This window comes from Cibotium barometz, chromosome 30 (assembly GCF_041138505.1).
Source record: "Cibotium barometz isolate CiBa-2024 chromosome 30, ASM4113850v1, whole genome shotgun sequence".
NCBI classification, from domain to species: domain Eukaryota; kingdom Viridiplantae; phylum Streptophyta; class Polypodiopsida; order Cyatheales; family Cibotiaceae; genus Cibotium; species Cibotium barometz.
In genome coordinates this window covers 44,819,095-44,840,759 of record NC_141075.1, presented here as the reverse complement: position 1 = coordinate 44,840,759, position 21,665 = coordinate 44,819,095, and the positions used below count along the sequence as shown (strand labels likewise).

Here is a 21,665-nt window from a genome sequence, read left to right as displayed (position 1 = left end):
TTAATGGCATGGTTGGAAAGGCTTGTGGTATGGTTTCCTTGACCTTGGAACCCCAATGTAGGGGTTCCCTTTGTAGAAGTCTTGAGCTTCAAGCAGCTTGGGACACAACAGAGTGTAGGCTACTGAGATTAAAGTGTTGGGATTGAGGGCTACCGCTTGACTTTATTTCGCTTAGGAGATTAGGGTACGGACAGCTTGGTTAGGACACAATAGAGTGTAGGTTGTTGAGATTGAAGAGTTGGGATTGGGGGCTACCACTTGACTTTCTTTGGCTTAGGTGATTGGGGTACGGATGACGACAAGGTTTTTAAGACACAAACATAAGGGTTTAACTCATAGAAGCCCTAAGCTTCTAGCATCTTGATGGAGATCCATTAGCAAACATCAGGGATCGAGTTGTGGGTAAAAACCTATTCCTTGAGGCTTTCACTTGGCATATTTTCACTCATAGGTAGGCTTTTGTGGTAACAAACCACTCTATACGTTAACACGGTTTCACATGCCTGACCTACTGTAAGCTGCTTTGTCATCTACCTGCTTGAATAAGCACTTAACTTTTTTAAGACAGTGCTAGAACATATAAAAGTGGCCTTACCTTGTGGCAAATAAGGGAAGTCTAAGGACTTCATTTACATACTTGCTTAAGACTAGCAATAGAGGTCGGACCATTTTTAAGTTGGTTGACATAGTGTGAAAACTATTCACTTGTATATAAGTCATTTTTTATAGTAGAGAATGATTCCCTTGCAATAGATTACTTGTGATCTCTTTTCTTCTTTACTCTTACTTGCTTGCATGTCATTGGCATTCCACTTCCGCCCTTAATCCCCTTGTTGGTCTCATTAGTGCCAAAACGACATCAATCTTTCTTCTCGTTTCTGGAGTTCTAAATCTGGTCTTTGTCGGTTCTATAATTGGCTCTTGAGCCATTGCGATCATGTGCTTGGGTTCCATATGAGATGCAACCCCCCCTCCCCCCCCCAAACCAAGAAATAGGGAACGCGTCATCCATAGCCTCAATGGCTAAGGGTGCCCACTTGCTAGAGTCCTAGTTGAGGACACGAGCATGGATGAGTTGGTAGGAAATCTGCCCAACTGTTTAGGCTAGTAGTGGCAAGGCCAGCCCTAGAGCCAGTTTCTCAAGTAGGAAACCAAGATTTTTTTTCCATGGCAGTGAGATATGGATTGGTGTGCACTTTTCCACCAAAACCATACAAACACAGAGAGAGATGGATTGGTATGCAATTTTCTACCAAAACCATATAAGCGCAGAGTATCCACTACTAAAACCTAGATAACAACAATATTATGCTCATTACCAGAACCATGATTGTTGGTACCAAGGAATCCCAGCATAATCCCGACACTTGTTAACTCTTTTTCATACACCCAAAATCCCCACCTCTAGCTTGAGTTGTATTCACATTATGTATTAGCTATGTAGGCCATTGATGTATCAAAGTGAGCCACAACCAGCAGAAGCCTTGTATATATAGGAAGAGATAAGAATTGGGAACCCACTTAAGGTGGACAGTTGGGTAAAGCCCTTTTGTATAAACATAACTTTTGATAACGTAAATAGGGAAATTGTATCATTTCTTAAGTGCAGAGATTTCTTCTTCTCTTGAGCCCTCACCTTCTTGCTTGCTTGATTGTAGGGTGCATGCTTATGTGAGTGGATGGAGTGTGTTGAGTGTTCATGCTTGCTTGCTTGAGTGAGAGTTATGATTAAAGAAGAAGGTGGTTCAAGCTTTCTAGCTTGAACTTTTGTCTTTTGGAAGGATTAAGTAGTTGATTAGAGAGGAGGGCAACAAGAGGGATTAACACACCTCTAGACTTTTGGAAGGATTAAGTAGTTAATTAGAGAGTAGAGGGAAACAAGAGGGATTAACACACCTCTAGCCTCTTTAGCCTCTCTAAAGGGACTTCCATGATCCAAGATAAGTAGTCTAACCATTAGCACTTTGGTTGCTAGAGAGAAAGAAGGTTTTAGGCATGAACAAATGACACTGCTATCAGGGATCAAACTAGTCTTAGATGAGGTAAGGAAATGGAGCTATTTTCTACTAAAAAATCTTCTATTTTTTCACTCTATCTTGCCCTTGGATGCAAATGATTGGTAGATTATTTAGGAAATGTGTTCTAGTGTAGGATTGGAGTTGCATTATGTAATTGTGTGTGCTATTGATGTGATTAGAAGAAGATTTATGTGATTAGAGTAGGCTTTGCTTCTAACCTTAACCTTTATGTTGCTTAATTTGTTTAATTCTTTATCTCATAGAAGTGGTAGAATGAAGATCAAGCTTTCCTAGATGTGATTGAGATAGGTTATCTCTCCACTTAGTTGATTTCATTATTCAGAATTACCATTAGATTAATTAAGACATTAGTGTATGTTAGCATTTTTTTACATTTTTTGCTAACATAATCTTAGTTGTTAATTTTTATCAAGATTAGGACATTAGTGTACAGTAACATTTTTTGCCAAGATTTAGCTTAATCAAGGCATTAGTCTTAGTTGTTATTTTTTGTTATTTTGAGCTGAAAGTCATGACATTGGGGTGTTGCTAAATGCGTTGAAATTCATGACATTGGAGTGTTGCTAAGCAACCTTATCATGTCAGAAAACCCCAAAAAACATTAAAAAAACCCTTAAAAATCAAAACCTATAAAAAATTTACATATTCTGTTGAATTTTCGGATTGTCTGACTAGGATCCAAATTGTCTTGATCCAAATCATCAACTTTGCATCCAGATTTACGACATTGGATTGTTGCTAAGCAACCTTATCATGTCAAAAAACCCCAAAAAACATCAAGAAAATCCCTTAAAAATCAAAATCTAAAAAAAATGTGTATTCTATTCTCTAGAAATTTTGGATCATCGACTAGGATCCAAATTGTCTCGATCCAAACCATCAGCTTTGCATCCAAATCGCTGACTAGGGCTTGTAAAATAATTAATGTGGGGCTATTTGTGGTAAATGATCTTCATCGCCACATACTTGAGCATAAAGAATGGGGGACTGTTAAGGTATCACATATTCGAGGGTATAAAGATTAGTAGAGGCCCTTGCAATACCTTAAAAGTACATAGAAACCGATACCACCTACCATCATAAATGCACTTCTTTTTGCATCGCCGATCTCAAATCGAGATCACCAATCTAACTCATATTCAATCCTGATAACAAATCTTGTCTACTCAAAAGTCCTAATCGTTGATGTGATTTCCACACAGTTGACATCCAGATTGTGATCACATCGATCTAATATTCAAATCACTTATGATTCCAGATCGCCTAGAGTTGGAACACATGTATTTTAGATCGTACTTATACAGATCGAGCGATTCCAATCTCAAATTGAGGCGATTTTGCTAACATCTAGATCGTCACATTAAGATTGTCAAATGACCTGATCTCGGGATCGTCAAAATATTCATATTGCTCGAACTCAAGATCATGCTTATTCAGATTGTTGCATGCTTGGATTGTTTGACTTCTAGATCATCATCTAGATTGCCAATCTGATAGGATTCTAGAGAGGGTTTTTTAATTAAAAAAACTCATAATAACATTGTGTATGTTTTCTCTTTCCCTTTATTGTTCTCTTGTCACAATAATCTTGAAAAATACAAAAAATATTATAAAAAGGCCATTAAAAAATCCATATAAAACTCAAAAAACCATAAAATCATCATAAAAAGAAATTTTACAAGCGATTTTGATGCTAGATCAAGTGCTTGTGCATCTACGATAAGGTCGAATCATTGCCCAATCCTATTATACCCGACCTTTAAATACGAGACTTTGTCTCTCAAGTCGATGTTAGGGAGTGGATATTAGTCAGCCATGAGTATAAGAGAATACAGGGGAGAGAGAGAGCTTGAGTTCCTTGCAACAAGCAACCACACATACACAAGAGAGAGAGCAAGACGCAAGCGAGAGATGGATGGCTGAATTTTCTTCTATCTTCTTTACAACCATTAACATAAAGAGATAAGAGTACATACTATAAGGGAAAGTAGTCTCTTACTATAACTTACAAAGGTCGATCCATAGTGTGAACCCAACTATATGAGCTGGCACTATAACTATGCCATAACTCTAGCACTCCAAAGTGGCTATCACATAGCCTGTCATCCACTAGTGGTATATCAACCATAATCTCACCAACCATGCTAAAGGCATAAGTGTGAAAGCTATCATCCATACAGGGGTCATCAATGTCCACAACACTAGTTGAGCTCGATATCTCAACACTCCCTCTCGAGCTCAACTCCACACATTGCACTCTAAGTAAGCCAAATCTACATCACCTACTAGAAATCCAACATAAATAATAGTTGTTTCCATAAAAAACATGGCCAAATGAAGGGGAGATCTTGCTCCTTTTTCTTGGAATATATGAAGGGCTCCCAAGTTCTTACACTTTCCTTTCCCTTTTGTTTTGATGGAGAAATAGTCTGGACTCTCCACTCTCTAGAGCCGTAAACCAACTCTTTTTGTCACCCACCATGTAGCCAAGTTGATTAGGGGGTCGAAATCCCAACATGGAGATCCTAAATTTGACCCCCGCTCTCTACAATTGAAAGCAATGCCTGGAATCAAGTGATGGGCTGAATAAACCGTAGTGAAAAAGCATCTCAAGAAAAACACCCTCAAGTCTTCCTATTGAACTGAACAACTCAAAATTTAGACAGAGACTCCTACCCTGTGTTTGAGCAGATGATGAGATTGTCATACTATGACAATAGTTACAAAGGTTCTTGATCCTCTCAAGAACTGGTAAGTCGCTTCTCCCTCAAACTTCTGTAAGCCTAACCATAGTCTGGTATGCTGTCCTTGAGACGTGCTAAGGTTGAGAATTCTCGTCTAATGGTTCTCTCAATATTAGCCAAGCGTCTTTTCTCATTAAGACCCACTGAATTAAAGTCATAACAAAGTCACTGATGTTGGCGATACAATATCATAAGATCCCACATTCCTGACTGGATACAAGATACCCATGTTGCAAAGTTTCCAATGCTGAATATTCCTAGATACACATGTTGCAAAGTTTCCAATGCTGAATATTCATAAACTATGTACATCATACTCACTTGAACAAGCACAGTCGATCACAGCAAAGGGGCAATATGGGAGTCCTGTCATGTAACAGGTAAAAATTCAAAACCTTCAAAAGTGGATGAAAAAGGTCAAAGTGGGGTACATATACGACGAATGTGAAGCCCAGAAGCCTACTCAATTCGATAGAAAGCCTTATCAAATTAGTTAAAAAATGTTCAAATTTTATTTTGACTGAGCAGTAGCTTCACATTAATAGCAACTGAGTAGTAGTGATTTTATAACACTAACAAGCACCCAAATCGTCCAGCTTATATTGACTAGATTTAGTTTGGAAAAAATTCTATAATCAAAATGCTGCCACAACAAATGATTACTGAATGGAATCTTCAAACAAAAAAAAAGCCCCAAAAAAAAGGTCTGAAATATCACTATGCCTGCAGCACCCCAAGGACTAACTGCTCTCGCAGGCCTGCGACTGCCATTGGCTGCATTGATGTTCCAACGTTTGATTACACAAACATCCATATTGGAGCATACAATGAAAGTAGGAAGTGCGCGCTAACTGCCTCTAGAACACAACTGTATCAAGCATGGTTCCAAGAGTCTGGACAATGTTAGAAGACATGAGATTTGAGACATGCTCCTCCAAATGTTTCTTGGCATCTTGTCGTCCTACATTTGCAATAGCCAGCTTCTCAGGAGGTAGTTGATCTTCCTCCTGAACAGCTTTGTTGTACTTGATGGCAAGATCCAGCATCTCCTGCACAAAAGCAAGTAACCTCGGTTGAGATTGCAATAACAAGAAAAATATAGTACACTGTACAGCAATATCCAAGCAAATTTATTTATTCACCTATAACTGTAAACAAGGCATAGTCATGACACAAAGCAATACCCTTCACTTAGTGGCTGGCTCAACAAGCACAACTATTGAGGCCGTGACCCTGCAGAGTTGGCATATATCTACTCTTGAGGGAGTAGGAACATGAGCTATAATGACAGCCCTCTTTACCCCTTTTAACATCTGAATCGGAGTTTTAATAAGCCTGCTTGATTCTTTTGGTTGTTGCACATTCAGAGGACTACTGGTGTTTGCTTGCTTTAATTTTTGAACAAGCGGCCAGGACCGCAGGATGCACATTCCCACATGAGAAGCATGTACTACCATCCTCCCTGGGAGATTATTTGGCATGAAGGGTTTGAACTTTGGATCTGTAAGAGCAGATTACTAGTCCAGATTCCTAGTAAATGGTCATTGCAACCCACAACAGTGGATGTACCACCAATGGGCACCTGCGATGGCTACACAGCTCAAATTAGAACAAAGCTTCAGCTCCAATGCAAAGGGCACACCCCCTTTTAAGCTGCTCGTTTGTAACATGTGGAAGCTTTGTAGACCTTTCTGGTTAGAGCCTTGCAGATACAAACAAAGGTGTATTTTCTTTCAAGAGAGATAAGGGAGAAAGGAGATGGGTCCCAATACCCACTGAAGGGCCTCCTTCACGAATGAAGTATTTGCTTCATTTTGCTGCAGATATTAATGAGCACAAGACGGGGTTGAATTCTGACCAAACAAAGGACTGACCTGAAATCTGTGCTTCCCTCAGTGAGGAGGACGCCACATGCAAGAGCATGAATAAGCCATGCCCCAGACACACCATATATAGGTGCACCTCCCCCAGTCGAGCAGGCCACCTTGTCATGGAGAGCGACGGGTGGCCGACTTCTATGTAGGGCTGGTCGTGGCCTTTTTGAGGCTTCACATGGACCGGCCTAGGGCACCTGGCCCCTTGTTCTTAGGCCTTGGCTTTGACCAGTGTCGGCTGTCTCCGACCCTTGTCCATGTGCCCACTTCCATGATCCCTACAATGGAGCATTGCTAGTACCAAATATAAAGGATTCAAATACACTCTGGACTAGACTTTGACGAAACATTTGGCTGGGGTTGCCTAGGACACCCATCATCGGTCTAATATGTTGGAATATATCATCTCCATAGGGTCTACATCACCTTTTTTCATGCTTGTACTGGTCATTTTATGAGACCCTGCATTGGCATATTTAGCAGATATTATTTATAGCATTTTATGCTACTAGACAGCTGGCCGACCAGCTCTCTAGAGGGATATATAAGGGTTCTCACCCTTCCCCTCACTTTTCATCTCATTCTTGCATATCTGCTGGAGGCCATTGGCTGTAGCAACAATCTCTTATGCTTGTAAGCACCTACGGGCTTCCCTCGTGCTCATTTTCAGTAATAATCAACTGTTTCCAGCCTTCTACAGTTTGTGCTTTGGACTTACAACTGTGATACTCTTTCTTTCATGGTATGAGAGCCAAACGCTGATCTACAAGTAAGAAACTGCTGCATTTTTCTGATTGGAGCAAAGGCTTCATCATTATGCTGTGTTTTCTGCATCTGTAATGCTGAACTGCTGTGTTTTTGCTGTTGGAGGCTGAAGCTCTCTTCTAGGTGCTGAGAACAGGGAACCTGAGAGATTTGCTTTCTCTATTTCTCTTTTCCTACCCTCCCTCCCTTTCTTCTTTCTCTCCTCTTGCTGTGCACAGCTTGAGAGGAGGCTATTTGCTGTTTTTTTTTACAGCCCTCTTTCTCCAAGAAGGTTTCTTGTCAGAGGGCATGGCTTCAAGAGATTTCTCTAGTGCTGCTCCTTGTCCCGTTGATACTCCAGCTCCTTCATTGCCTGGATCCCATGCTCCTGCTCCCCAGATGGTTCCTCTTCCCAATCTTTCTTCTTTGAGTTTCTCTCATCCAGGTCTTGCTCCCACCCCTACCCATATACCATCCTACAATCCTCCCCAAGTCAGTGACTCCATGAAGCTTACAGCAACCAACTATCATACATGGTCTTTCTACACTCAATTATTGCTGGAAGGAGCCGGTGTGTGGATGGCTATCTCCACACCTCACTTGGTGGACCCTGCTTTGAGAAGCATATTGGATGCTCGGGATCGTCTTATCATCATCCATTGCATGACTCCATCTATACAGACACAGTTTGTCTCTACCTAGAGTAATGCCAATTAGATGTGGACAGAGATCCGGAGGTGGTATGGGAGAGTTTTGACAATGAAGATTGCCAAATTGGAGTTAGATCTGGAGAAGCTTACAATCAATGAGTCAGATAACTTGATTGAGAAGATTGGAGAGTTCACCCATATCAAGCTGCAGCTTGAGGAGTACGGGAGCACCATCAACAATCCCATCCATTAACTTCTTGATAAATTGTCTACTTCCGTTGATTCTTTTAAGGATAATATTTATTTCCGTGATCCTCTCTCCCCTTTTCAAGAAGTCGTGAGTTATCTCCACGACAAGTGCATGCTTCACGGAAAAGATCAAGTCGGAGTCTTCTTTTGTTGCCTCTGACAAGGGCAAAGACAAAAGCAAGGGTAAACAAGATTCAAAGGAGTCCAAGAACAAAAGCAATGAATGTGATTATTGTGGCACGACAGGTCATGCTGCGGCTCGCTACTTCGCTCGTCGTGATGACTCTCGAGCAACCAAAGCCAAGTATAAAGCCCAGGATGCTTCCAAAGCATCTGACAAGGACAACACCAAAGACAAGGGCAAGGACAAAGTTTCAGAGGAGGGATCTGCCAAAGTTGCATACATGGCAATCACAGATTCATTTACTTCTTCACGGGATTCACTCCTCGTGATCACAACAATGACTTCTCCAAAAGAGGTTAGTGACACACCTGAAGCGGTGGAACGGGTTGGTGATAGTGGTGCTTCTGCCCATATGACCATCTGTTGGAGAATGCATGAGGTGGAAGCAGAAACGAGAGAGTAGAGAGAGCTTGTGGACAAGATCACCTTTTATGATAGCAAACAGCTTTACAATGGCAATAGCCAGCAAGAGATGTTGAACAATGTGCAAGGGACTGGATGACGAAGTGCACAATGGGAGGCCTCCTTTTATAGTGCAATGTGGGAGCTGGCTGACTGCTCCACGACTCCCTAAAATAGGAGAAAATGAATAAAATACCCAAAATGGGTAGAGCGCATAAATACACTGGGATGCACAAATTCTAACACCCCCTCTGCAGCTCATTATTCATAGTGTGCAAGAGTCTGAAGAAGACAAGTTGATGAAGCTGCAACCATGGACCCTCCAATACCGTGAATACTGAAATCACCTCGGAGAGAGCACCCGCCAACCTGCTTCCTCGAAACAAAAATGCCACCACGAGCAGCAAGGAACTTTGCTTGAATTTCCCCACAAGTATGCAATAACCTCCAAGAATAGATGATGAGCTGTTGGACACACCACGCCCATAATCCCCAACAGTGGACGGAAAACACATCATATCCCAAAAGCCTTGAACAATGAGCTCGAAACAGATTCAGTTCATAATCTCTGCTACACAGAAGATAACCATGTCCCGCCAAATGTCTAATGCTTGGAACTCCGAATCACGGTTCCCATGCGGAGCATAGTTGTCTGCGAAACTAGTCCCTCTCATGAGGTACGTAAAAAACCGTACGGTACAAAACTATGCAAGCGAAACTATTGTGAAACTGTTTGCCCTTTTTTTGGGTGACTTTTTTTATGTCCATTTTTTTTCTTCCTGTTTTGTTTTACTGTGTTTTATGGCCGTTTGGGCAATGGGGGCTTTCTACCTTGCCACCTTCTCTTGACTTGGCATCTCTAAATGTGTACAAATATCTATTTTTCAAGTGTTTTTTTAAGTCGACCATACCTCTATCGAACTTATTTTTCTGAAATAAAAAGTCTCGTACCAATACCGTTTTTCGTTGTTTTGTACCTTCGTACCTGACAACTATGATGCAGAGCTGCAATCAGCCCCCTCCCGCCCACAACCCTCCTCTGGCTAAAAGCACATGGGAGGAGCTGCATGTATACTAGAGTGCACCATCTGGGTCCTGAGCCGGAAGCGCCCTAGGAGCCCTAGATGTGTTACTAGAGGAATCTGTATTATTGTCGTTTGTCGTGTCTTTGTCCTTTTTCTGAGATGAAGACTTGCCCTTGGCCTTGCCCTTCTTCTTGGACAAACAATCCTTGGACAAACGTCCTCTCTTTCCACAAGAGAAGCAGTGACTCCAACCTTTCTTTTGAACTGAAGTAAGTGCCTAATCAAAACTGTTAAGAGACACCTTTATCTTACCCTAAGAAACGAGGATGGACTTTGAGTCCACCTCCTAGAGTTCTGAGGACACTCGGGCTTCTTCTCATTGCCCTGAACAATATCCCACAAACCCTTGTAGATGAACCAGATCCGCATTTGCAGCTTCCAATGTGCATAGTCGGGTCCTTTCAACTTGTCATCCTTGTTCGTACAAGAGGGGGCCATATCCACAACAACAAAGAACACAAATCTCAGCACTCCAAAACTCCTCTCAAATGCTTTCCAACGAAGCGAGGCTCCAGAACCAATCAGCCCCCTCTCAAATCTGAGAGAGAAAGAGGCTAGACAGAAGCAAAACAGTCCTAGAACCATTGGGAATCTCGTACCAGAAGGGCAGGGACTCGTGGAGGAAGAAGAAGATGTAAAGCTGCTTGTCTGACAACACCACATGCAAGAAACTCAACACCAACTGATGCCGGAGCAAAAAACACAGCCACAACTCCTCAACTTGCATCTGTAGAACAAAACGCAGCCAGAAAGGGCTGACCGACAGCAAAAGGGTGGCTGGACCAGAAAACGCAGCAGGGTATACAGAAACGCAGCAACTGTGTCATTGATCAGTAGCCAGGAGAAGCTATGGAAGAAAATGCAAGGCATGGATGAAGAACCAGCGAGCAGATTGTAGAGTGTTGGGAAAACCTAAACCTAAGCCAATGATACCATGTTGGAGTGGAAGCATAAACTGAACAAGAGAGAGAGTAGAGAGAGCTTGTGGACAAGATCACCTTTTATTATAGCAAACAGCTTTACACTGGCAATAGCCAGCAAGAGATGTTGAACAATGTGTAAGGGACTGGATGACAAAGTGCACAATGGGAGGCCTCCTTTTATAGTGCAGTGTGGGAGCTGGCCGACTGCTCCACAACTCCCTAAAATAGGACAAAATGAATAAAATACCCAAAATGGGTAGAGCCCATAAATACACTAAGATGCACTAAGTCTAACACAATCAAGCCCATATCTTGGAGGACTACCAGACTCTCTTCTTCAGTTCGTATGGGCAACAACTCTTCGCTTCCTATAACCGGTTTTGGTAATGTTTCTTTGGGTTCCTCTGCCACCTTACATGATGTTTTTCATGTTCCATGGATTTCCAAAAATCTGTTTTCATTGTACAAGGCTTCTCAGAAGGGTGTGTACTTTGATGATGAGGTCATTGAAGTGATCAATATAGGAAGACTCTCTCGGTTGTTGCCAATGGAGTCCATGAAGGGGTCTCTACAAGATCACCAATTTTTCTTCCTACACTAACTCACATATTCATTAGCATTTCTCCTCCTTGATGGCTTTGGTTTCTGAGGCAGATACTTCTCTGTGGCATTCTCGCTTCGATCATGTATCCATTGCTGCCTTACAAAAGTTCCATTCTCAGCAGGTTGTCAACAGACTACCTCAGCTCAGGTCTATTTCACACATTTTTTCATCCTGCATGATGGGCAAGCATCATCTAGATGTGTTTCCAGAGGAGCCCACTCATCGAGCAAACCAAGGACGAAAGCTTATACATGCAGATCTTGTTGGACCCATGGAGATTGAGTCTCTTGAAGGGGCTCGATATTTTCTTCTTCTTGTGGATGAGTTTACTTGCAAAGTCTAGGTATGTTTTCTGGCTCGCAAGTCAGATGCTTTTGCCAGTTTCAGGACTTGGATTGCTATGGTGGAAAATCAATCTAGCGGTACAATTTCTTTTCTCCGGACTAATAATGGTAGCAAGTTTATACCGTTTGAAAACTTCCTTGCGTCAAAGGGCATTCACCAACATACCACAGTTCCTTAAACTCCTCAACAGAATGGAGTTGTGGAATGGAAGAACCAGACCGTAAACGAGATGGCGCGTTCTTTGTTGCATCATGTAGGTCTCCCTCCTGCTTTCTGGGGTGAAGTTGTGGCTACCTCAATTTATCTCATTAACCGCTCTCTCACAAAAGTGGTTGAGGGAATGACCCCAGAGGAGGCTTTTCCAGGACACAAGCCTTCTGTTTCTCATCTACGTATTTTCGGTTGTGTTGCTTATGTGCATGTCCCAAATCAGAAGAGGACCACACTCACACCAAAGTCAAAGAGGATGATCTTCACAAGCTACAATCTGAGATCCAAACATAGCAGCCAGGTACGGGACGGGACGTATAATACGGCAAAGTATAATACGTGTATAATACGTTGTTTTTATCAAGCCAAAATTAAAAACGCCATTTTTTTAATAATAAAAAACGTATATATATATATATATATATATAATGTATGTACACACACACACACACACTTTCTTTCTTCTTTTTTTGTAAAACCAGTTGAAATTGCATTATATCATAAATGTACAAATGGGTTTGACATCAAGAGGATGTCTAAACCCCAGAACTTAAAAAAAAGTAGTAAAAAAGTTCTATGCAAGAACAGGGCAGTACTCAAGAAAAGAGCCTATGCCCTATCCATCAGAAACAGTAAAAGAAAAGCTGAACACAAGAAACATCCAAATCTTCCTCATGTACGGCATCATATAAGGACTGCCGTAAAGAGGCTCGGAAGAACTCATAAGGGTGCTGAAGGGGTGAATTCAGATATGCATGATTTCGCTGTAGTCAGAGGGTCCATAAGGCCCAGTATCGCTTCTAGGATCCGGAGGTTGATGACATCATCATTTCCCGTGATGCTCGGTTTGATGAGAGCTTGTTTGGCATCGAATCCTCTCCACCTGATACATCTATAGATTTTTCGGATGATCCATTCCCAGTGGATGTTAGTGATCTTGTACCTCTTCCACATCCTTCTCCTCCTCCTCCTTTTGCTGCAACTCCGGTGCCAGCTGCTACTTTACAACCACCAGATCCTGTTGCACCATCTTCTACAACTTCTAGTCTCTCTACGAGTCCTACTTTGACTCATTACCAGGAAGGTTGGCCTACCTCAGTGGGTTCAGCAACTCTTTAGAGATTGGTCTCACTGATGCACAGCTCCATAACCAGTTCTCTACCACCACCCCTAGACCTCGCCATTCATCTCAGGCTTCCACATCTCATCACACTATGAATTATGCTCTCATGAGTTCTCTCCAAGAGATCGATGAGCCTGAGAGTCCAGAGGAGGGTCTTTCACAGCCACAGTGGCGGCAAGCCATGGATGCAAAGATGTCCTCTACTGAGAGGAATCACACTTAGTCTTTGGTGCCACGACCTTTACATCATTGTGTGATTGGTGTGAAATAGATTTTCAAAGTCAAGTTTCATGCATATGGTACATTGGATAAGTACAAAGCCCGCCTTGTTGCTTGAGGTGCGCTCAAAAGACAGGTGAAGACTTTGATGAGACGTTTGCTCCTACAGCCAGGTGTACCACCATCCGGGTCGTTTTGGCTTTGGCTACACACTTCAGACTTCTTCGGTTGGCCTACTGTTCTACCAAGGACAATGTGGCTGATCTCTTCACCAAACCACTTCCGAGAGCTACTTTGGAGGTGTTACTTCAGCATGTTGGTATTGGACCGCCCCTCTAGCACTGAAGAGGAGGAGTTGGAATATATCATCTCCACAGGTTCTACATCACCATTTTTCATGCTTGTACTCGTCATTTTATGAGACCCTACATTGGCATATTTAGCAGATATTATTTAGGCATTTTCTACCATTTTTAGGCATTTTATAGCATTTTATGCTACTGGACAGCTGTCGGCCTGCTACAGCCGGCCGACCAGCTCTTTGGAGGGATATATAAGGGTTCTCACCCTTCCCCTCACTTTTCATCTCATTCTTGCATATCTACAGAAGGTCACTGGCTGTAGCAACAGTCTCTTGTGCTTGTAAGCACCTATGGGCTTCCCTTTTTTTTTTTTTTTCCGAGAAAAGATCCTTTCATTAGTTATGTAAAAAACGCCCGTAGGGCTACAAAAGAGATCTCTCCTGCTCCTAACAGAGAGAAGAGCAGTGAATACATCATGGCAGCCCGGGAGACTCTCCCTAGGTGCTGCAAAATACAAGCATCAGTCTAAAGGACTGAGCGGCTAAATCATACAATGGGGGGGGGAAAGAGCCAAACAGGTGGCCTGTACTGCCAACGGGGGGATCCCGTGTGTAGGGTGTAGAACGGGCCGCAGCGCCAAGTGGTATGAAAGGCCTGGCGCCGTAAGATCGCCTCATCCGAGTCTCCCCGGATGCGGTCATACTGTCCTCGCAGGGTGTGGATCAATTCCTGCCAAATCCCCCGAACAGTCTCTGCTGGTGGCTCTAATCTCCCCTCAAAGGCCGTGAAGCACCGGGCCCTCCAGGTGAACCAGATGGTGAGGCTGCTGAGGAGCTCCCATCGTAAATCCCTCTCCTGTGTCCAGCTGGCGGACGAGAAATCCGGTGCCGGAACCAGGCGAGGCTGGCCCCTAATAAATCTGATGGCCTGACTGCCCTGCTCCATCTCATAGCCCATAGCAGGCCCTGACGAAGTCGACCAAGCAGCGGCACCCCACGTAAACATACCCTCTGGAGAGAGGGGGGCTAGAATACGCAGCATCCGCAGCCAAATCTGCTGTGCCTGAGGGCAGTCCCAAAGGCAATGTCTCTGTGTCTCCATAGGGTGGCCGCATCGGACGCAGGCCGCCGGAAGACCGCTGTAAACAAGCCAAGTGCCAACTGCTGAGCCCCTGTGGGCGACCAGCCACTGAAAAGCCGAGATCCTACGGGCCTGTCGACTAGCCCAGAGCCGAGCCCAGAAATCCTCCAGGAACTCCTGTGATAGTCCCTGCAATCGCCAATGCCCCGCTGCCGCTGGAGAAACCGTCCTCCTCGCCGTCAAAATATGCCGTCCCAGCCGAACAGTATACTGGAAAAATGTGATCTCTGTCGCCTCAAGGGATGCATAAGGATCATGCCACTCGTACTCTCCGGGGTCCCACTGTAGCCGGGCCAAGGGGCGCGCTGCATATGCCCATATACGCCAATCCGGGAGCACGTCAGCAGGGTCAGGGTCAATATGCCACTTCCGAGAAGCGGCAGCCACTACCCGAATCCTCTGAAAGGTGCACTCTGCAACCAAAGGCGACTCCACCTCCACTCTCTGGAGTCGGCCCTCATCCTGAATCTCATAATAGAGGCATCTGCCATCCTCAGTGCTAGCTCTGACAGCAATCAGGATCTCCAACTGTGTAAAGGCTCCCATCCACCGTGGGGCCACTGGCTCGAGAGGTGTGAACCACTCCTCTGTAAGTGCCTCCTGAATATCATCCCTCATAATCAACCCCCCTCTGAAGTGACTCAACCTCTCCACCTGGGTCTCCTCTGGTAGACTGCAGAAAGCCTGCCAGTCTCCAAAACTACGAGCTGGGCCTGCCGCTAAAGGTCCCCAGGCTAGACGAGGCCGAGAACCCAGCATATGACCCTGCTCTGTACGAACCGCTGGGCTCCAGATGAGCGGCTGCCTGGCCCGCTCCTCAACACAAGAAGGAGGCCGCTGAGAGAGCCCCGGTCTCAGCAGCTCCCAAGCTCTCAGGATACTCAAAGCAAATCTGTCCTCCCATCCTCTACTGAGGCCTGTCCTCCTCATCTCTATGAAGATCCAGCGAATCTCTGGTGCCCAAGGACCCCCTGCAGGAGGCGCCCGGGCCTGCAGTCGCTGCAAGAGGAGCTCTTTCCAAGGCTCAGCGCCTGGAAGCAACCCCCGAACAATAAGCTTCCCCAATAAGGCTCTACTCTGATCGACTGGATCTATAATGCCCAAACCGCCCTGAGCCAGCGGAAGTGTAATAACTGCCCATGCAACCTTTGCCCGAGCTGGCTGACCGTCCCGCCCAGACCACAGAAAGTTCCTGATCAGCCTCTGTACCTGGCTGATGCAAGAGCTCGAGAAAATCCAGCAAGACGTAATATACCACAGTCGCTAACAACACCTGATTTGCCACCACCACCCTCCCAGCCAAGGATAGTCGAGCTGTACTCCAATACAATAGCTTCTTCCGAATGCTCAGAAGAAGCGGGGCAATCTGCTGCTCAGGTGACAAATCGAGGCCAATCTGGCATCCCAAATACCGCACTGCTGTGCCGGGAGGGATCCATCTAAAACCGGGGTCCGGACTCCATGCCGGAGTGGGAGCACTACTGATCCAAAAGGCCACTGTCTTGCGCCAATTGATCAATGCTCCCGAAGCTGCACTAAAAACCTGGAGCGACTGCTCTGCCCGAATAAGATTGGCCTCTTGGCCATGCAAAAATAAGCCCGTGTCGTCTGCAAACTCAGCATCAAGCAAATCCTCCCCCCGGACTGGGAGCTGAAGTCCTCTCAAACCAACCTCCTCTGCCGTCAAATACATACTCATAGCCTCCGCAAAGAAGAGAAAAAGGAAAGGGGCGAGAGGACACCCCTGACGGACTGATCTGGTCAGCTCAAAACTCGGCCCCCGACCTCCTGCAATCAGCACCTGGCTGCGAGCTGTGGAATACAAAGCTGCCACCCCTCTGATCCATCCTGGCTCAAAGCCCAGGCGTAGCATAGTGCCCTCTAAGAATCCCCAATCAACTCTATCGTATGCCTTCTCAAAATCGAGAAGCATCACGACCAAGTCCTCGCCAAGAAACCTAGCTCGGGCCGTCGCCTCCCAGAAAGTAAAGATGTTGTCAAGGATACTGCGCTCCTTGACAAATCCTGTCTGAGTAGCATGAATCAACTCCCCAAGGAAGGGCTGGATCCTCAAACTCAAGGCCTTTGCCAAGACCTTGTAGACAGTATTGAGGATCGTAATAGGCCTCCAATGCCGAATATCATCTGATACTCCCTCTCCCTTGGGGATAAGATAGATCAAGCCCTCGGAAAAGCTCTGCGGCATCACCCCAGTGTCCAAAACATGCTGAAAGCCCCTGCGGAGGCCTGGCCCCAAAAGGTCCCAATAGCGCATAAAAAAGGCCGGCGTCAGTCCGTCCTCCCCTGGGCAACTATGTCGCGGCAGGACCCTCAAGGCCTCGGCAAGCTCAATCTCTGACAGAGGCGCACCTAGAACTGTGCGCATATGGTCTGTGACCCTCCTCTGCACATGGGCCCACACAGTCTGTCTGCATACATCTCGATCCTCAGTGGCTGGCTCCGCTGAAAGCAAGTCACGATAAAAAGCAGTGGCAATGGCTCTGATCTCCCCGAGCTCAGTAGCTATCGATCCATCCGGTCTACCAAGCTGGCGAACCCCTGCTCGCGCATGACGGGGTCCAGTGATCTCAAAAAACTCCCCAGTCACTCTATCACCAAGCTGCGTCCACTGAGAGGCCTGACGACGATAGTAAAACTCATGTCTCTGCTCCTCTGCCTCTCTAACCTCCTGGCGTGCCTGGCTCAGCTGGGACGCCACCCACTCACATGCAGGCTGCTGCTCCTGAAGGCGCTGTAGCGAAGCAGGCTGCGTCTCAGCCGCTGCTCCCGCTCGCGAATCTCTCCCAGTCGTGTCAAAGCTGCAGCGTGTAGAAAAGAGCTAAGATCAATGAGTCCCTGGGCACACTGGCCCGCTGCATCCTGGTCAGAGCACTGACTATCATGCCAGATCCTCTCAATGTCCTCAGCGAGACTGGGGTCTGCAAGTACCCTCTCTGGGATCCTCAACTGCAAGCTGGGCTCCCGTGTCCCCTCCTCCAAAGTCAGTATAACTGGCGCATGATCTGAAAATGAGGTGCCAGCAAGAATGCCGACGGAGCCCCCTCGCTCCCCCAACCAATCGCCCACATAAAAGCGATCAATCCGAGATAGATTAGTCCCTCCCTGCCGGCGATCCGACCGAGAGAAACTAAGACTGTCCTGAGACCGGGAGAAAGCCCCATGCTGCCATGCATCAGTGATCCTCAGTGTCATACAAAACCGGTCCCAAGCTGCAAGCTCCGTACCGTGCACTGTAACATGACTGCCTCCCACCCTATCTGCCGGGTCCTCAAGCATGTTGAAGTCTCCCCCAACACACCAATGTGCGGCCTCTGGCAATGCATCTGTAACCTGAGTCCAGAACTCTGCTCTGGCACTAGCATGATTGGGCGCATAGATGTTGAGCACACCCAATAGCTCATCATGCATCCTCAGAATGACATACTGTGCTCTACCAGGCACAATGATCCCTCGATCCACAATGGCCTGCCGCCATGCATCTGCAATAACCATGCATACTCCTCCCTGTCCACCCAAAGGACCAAGCCCTGCAGACCAGAAAGTGTCCCATCTACCAGGCATCACCGAACCATATCTCCGGATCCTGCTCTCACCCAAGTGGTGCTCCTGCATCATCAGAATGTCAATGCTGCCACCAACCAGGCATCTCTGTAGCTCCTGCCTCAAGCAGCCTCGATAGCGTATAAAGTGTGCTCCGCCAAGGCCCTGTACATTCCATGAGATGATCCTCATGGATGTCCTACTGAGGTGGATGCTGTCTCAGCCGTGCGGCGGGCCTTCGCAAGCGGCTTGGATGGAGAGTAGTCCCCATCCGAACGGCTGCGAGTCTGCCCACCCGGTGTACTGCAAGAATCCCGGATCAGGCGCCAGTGGCTGTGACCCATGGCGACTGCCTCCTGCTCTGACATAGTAACCTCGTGAATACTCACATATCCTGGGTCGCGTGCCAAATCTGCAACTATGCGCACGACCAAATGCCGAATCCCGGATGTATCCACACTCCCGGGATCCAAGACAAAATGAGCCAACTCCCAAAGTCGGCCTAGCACATCTGTAACCTCCAAATCGCTCATGTGATGAGAAAACTCAACTGCCTGAGTCTTCAACGTGCTGAGAGCGAGCTCTAGAGTCCACTCCCGGTCACAAGGTCCACATAGAGGGAACGAGAAGGCCACCGATGAGTCTAGTGCCTCCTCCCCGCGGGCCGGAGGTATCACTACATGCACTCGGATGGGTGCTGGCTCATGGGGGCCCTCTGCTCCAAAAAGCCGTGTGAAGGTATAATCAAACGCCGCCGAGCGCTGTCGAATGCCGAGGCGACTCAGCCGACTGCGGATAGATGAAATCCGTGAGGCCCTAATCGGCATAGGTCTCCTCTGTGATGCTCGAGCGAGGTCAGTGCTCAGCGCCCTCCGGACTGCAGGTGAGCGCCAGGGAGCTGCCAGGACCTCCCGGGAAGGCGAGGCGGGCGGAGGGGGAGGAGGGGGAGGCGAGGGAGGAGGAGAGGGAGCCGCTGCCGAGACCGGAGCGGGGGCGGGAGGAGGCGATGGTGGAAGCGAGGCGGTGGGAGGGGATGGGTGTGGGGGAGGTGAAGGAGGGGGAGCTGGCATCTCCTGGTCCTCGGTCGCTGCAGGGGTCTCCTCCTGAAGGGGAGCAAATCTGTTCCTCACGGGAACCCAGTGAGGCTGAGGCTGTGGCTGCTGCTGCAGCGGTACCTGGGCGTGCTGCTGTGGCTGTCTCCCTCGACGGCGCCCCTGTCCAGGCTGCCACTCCGAGGTCTCTGAGGCCTGAGCAGGTGTCCCTGAGGCAGCCTGCCGAGCCGAATCTGTGGGCGGGCCATCCGTGGCCTGCTGCTGTGGTGAGGGCCGAGGTCTCCTGCGAGGGCAGGCCTTGGCCAAATGACCGACCTGCCTGCAAATGAAGCACTGGTTCGGGAGCCCCGAGAACTCCACTCTCTGATCTATCCACCCCCCCCCTATCCTAGGTAGCTGAATGACCTTAGGAAGGGAGGAGATGTCAGATACCAACACTCTGACCGAAGGTAGCCCAGCTGCTCTGGCCACCACTGAAGCTGCTGAGGGGCCCGTCTCAAGAACCGAGCCCACCAATGCTCCGAGCCTGGAGAGGAGCGGAAGATACTCCCGGCGGAGACCAGGGAAACAAACTGTAATATGGAAGAGGCGCTCTCCCTGCTCCGCCGCAGCTGGGTCAAATCCATGCTGCCAAGGCCTGAAGAAAGCCCGAGCACCCCTGATATCCAGAGGACTCATGGCAAGGACCTTGGCAACGCTCTGGGCGGCCTCAAACTCGATCTGATAATGTCCCCGGCCCAAGAGCTGTACATCCAGGATCTTGCCCACATCTGCAAGAAGGCGAGCCTGAAGTAGATCCCTGATCTCCCCTCTGCTGGGGCGAGTGCCGACTATACGGCAGATGGTGGAGTGAGCCTGAAGGCGTTCCACCTCTGCGGTGAGGCTCGCTTCCTCTTCCGGCGAAAGAGAAAGCCTGATGGGGATGACCTCGGGGGCGGGCGAGGGGGCTGCGGAAGAGTCCCTCTGAGGCGAGGCGGGAGGAGTCTCCATCAGAGTCTGAAGCTCAAGCGAAGGCGAGGCGAAAGCGGAAAACCTGCAAGAAGCGGGCTGCACACCAAGAGGCGGAAGGACGGATGACGACGAAAAAGCAGCACGACAGAGGAGGGAGGGGGGGGGGCGGCGAAAAAAAAGAAAAAAAAGAAAAAAAAAGAAAAAAAAAAGGGGGGGGGGAGCGAGGAGAGGCCCAGAGGGGGGGGGCGGCGACAATGCGAGAAGGAGGGGGGCGGGGCGCTGCTGAATGGAGGCAGGCGAGAGGAGGCGAAGAGGCGGGGGGGGCGAACAGGCGGCAGCGGGGGGGGATGGCGAACAGGCGGCAGCGGGGAAGGAGGGCGAAATGGCGAAGAGGGGAGGGGGGCGAACTGGCGAAGAGGGGGGGGGGAGGCGCAGCGGCGAGGAAAGAGGGGGGGGCGGCGCAGCAGCGAGGAAGGAGAGGGGGGGCGCAGCGGCGAGCAGAGGGGAGCAAGCGGGGGGCGGAAGGAAAAAAGGGGCACGAGGAGGGGGGGGAGCGAAGGTGCGCAGAGCAGGGTGGAGGGCGGGGAGCTTCAGCGAGCAGGAGCACCTATGGGCTTCCCTCGTGCTCATTTTCAGCAATAATCAACTGTTTCCAGCCTTCTACGGTTTGTGCTCTGGGCCTACAACCTATGATGCTCTTTCTTTCATAATAAGTGTCCTAGCACCCATGTACATCATATCATACTGTAGGTTACCAGTCGGCACCAGACGGGTACGACACAACTGTGCAGGGCACACACGACTCGACTAACCACCTTGGGCAGTACACTGTTGACTCCTCCCTAGACAAGGACTCTCGAGGAAAATGCACCATGTCAAGCCTCAGGTTCTGCACTTGTATGTACAGTAATGTCCATGTGGCATCCAAGTGTGGAATGCACACGACTGCTGACATCTGTCTCATAATTTGCAAAATATTTCAGTAATGTACAAAAACCAAGACTCCAGCCAAAAAAAGATAAACTTTCACAAAGAAAAGTTGCACCATTACTGATGCTCATGGCAAGCTTGTTGCCATATGCGCACAAAAAATAGGGATCTGAGAGAACTCTGACAAACTTTTCATCTGATTTCAACACCCTGTTGCTTAAAGAGATGATAGGGCATGTATAACCAAGGAACCCAAGCACATAAACAGTTGAACATGCTAAATGCACTGGGGAATATGCAGCCCTGTACTACTTACTAAGCCCATACCCTTTCA

General features: G+C 47.3%; 1 protein-coding gene across 1 annotated transcript in view; it reads right to left on the bottom strand.

Annotated features, from left to right (window-relative positions):
* Nucleotides 1-5,394: 5,394 nt before the first annotated feature.
* The window catches only part of LOC147621539 (26S proteasome non-ATPase regulatory subunit 14 homolog), a 140,821-nt gene continuing 124,550 nt past the window's right edge, over nt 5,395-21,665 (bottom strand). Inside the window, exon 6 of the mRNA XM_086824305.1 lies at nt 5,395-5,832. Within this exon, the coding sequence (XP_086680431.1) occupies nt 5,641-5,832 (192 nt within the window). The 3' untranslated portion in view covers nt 5,395-5,640. The remainder of the gene's footprint in view (nt 5,833-21,665) is intronic.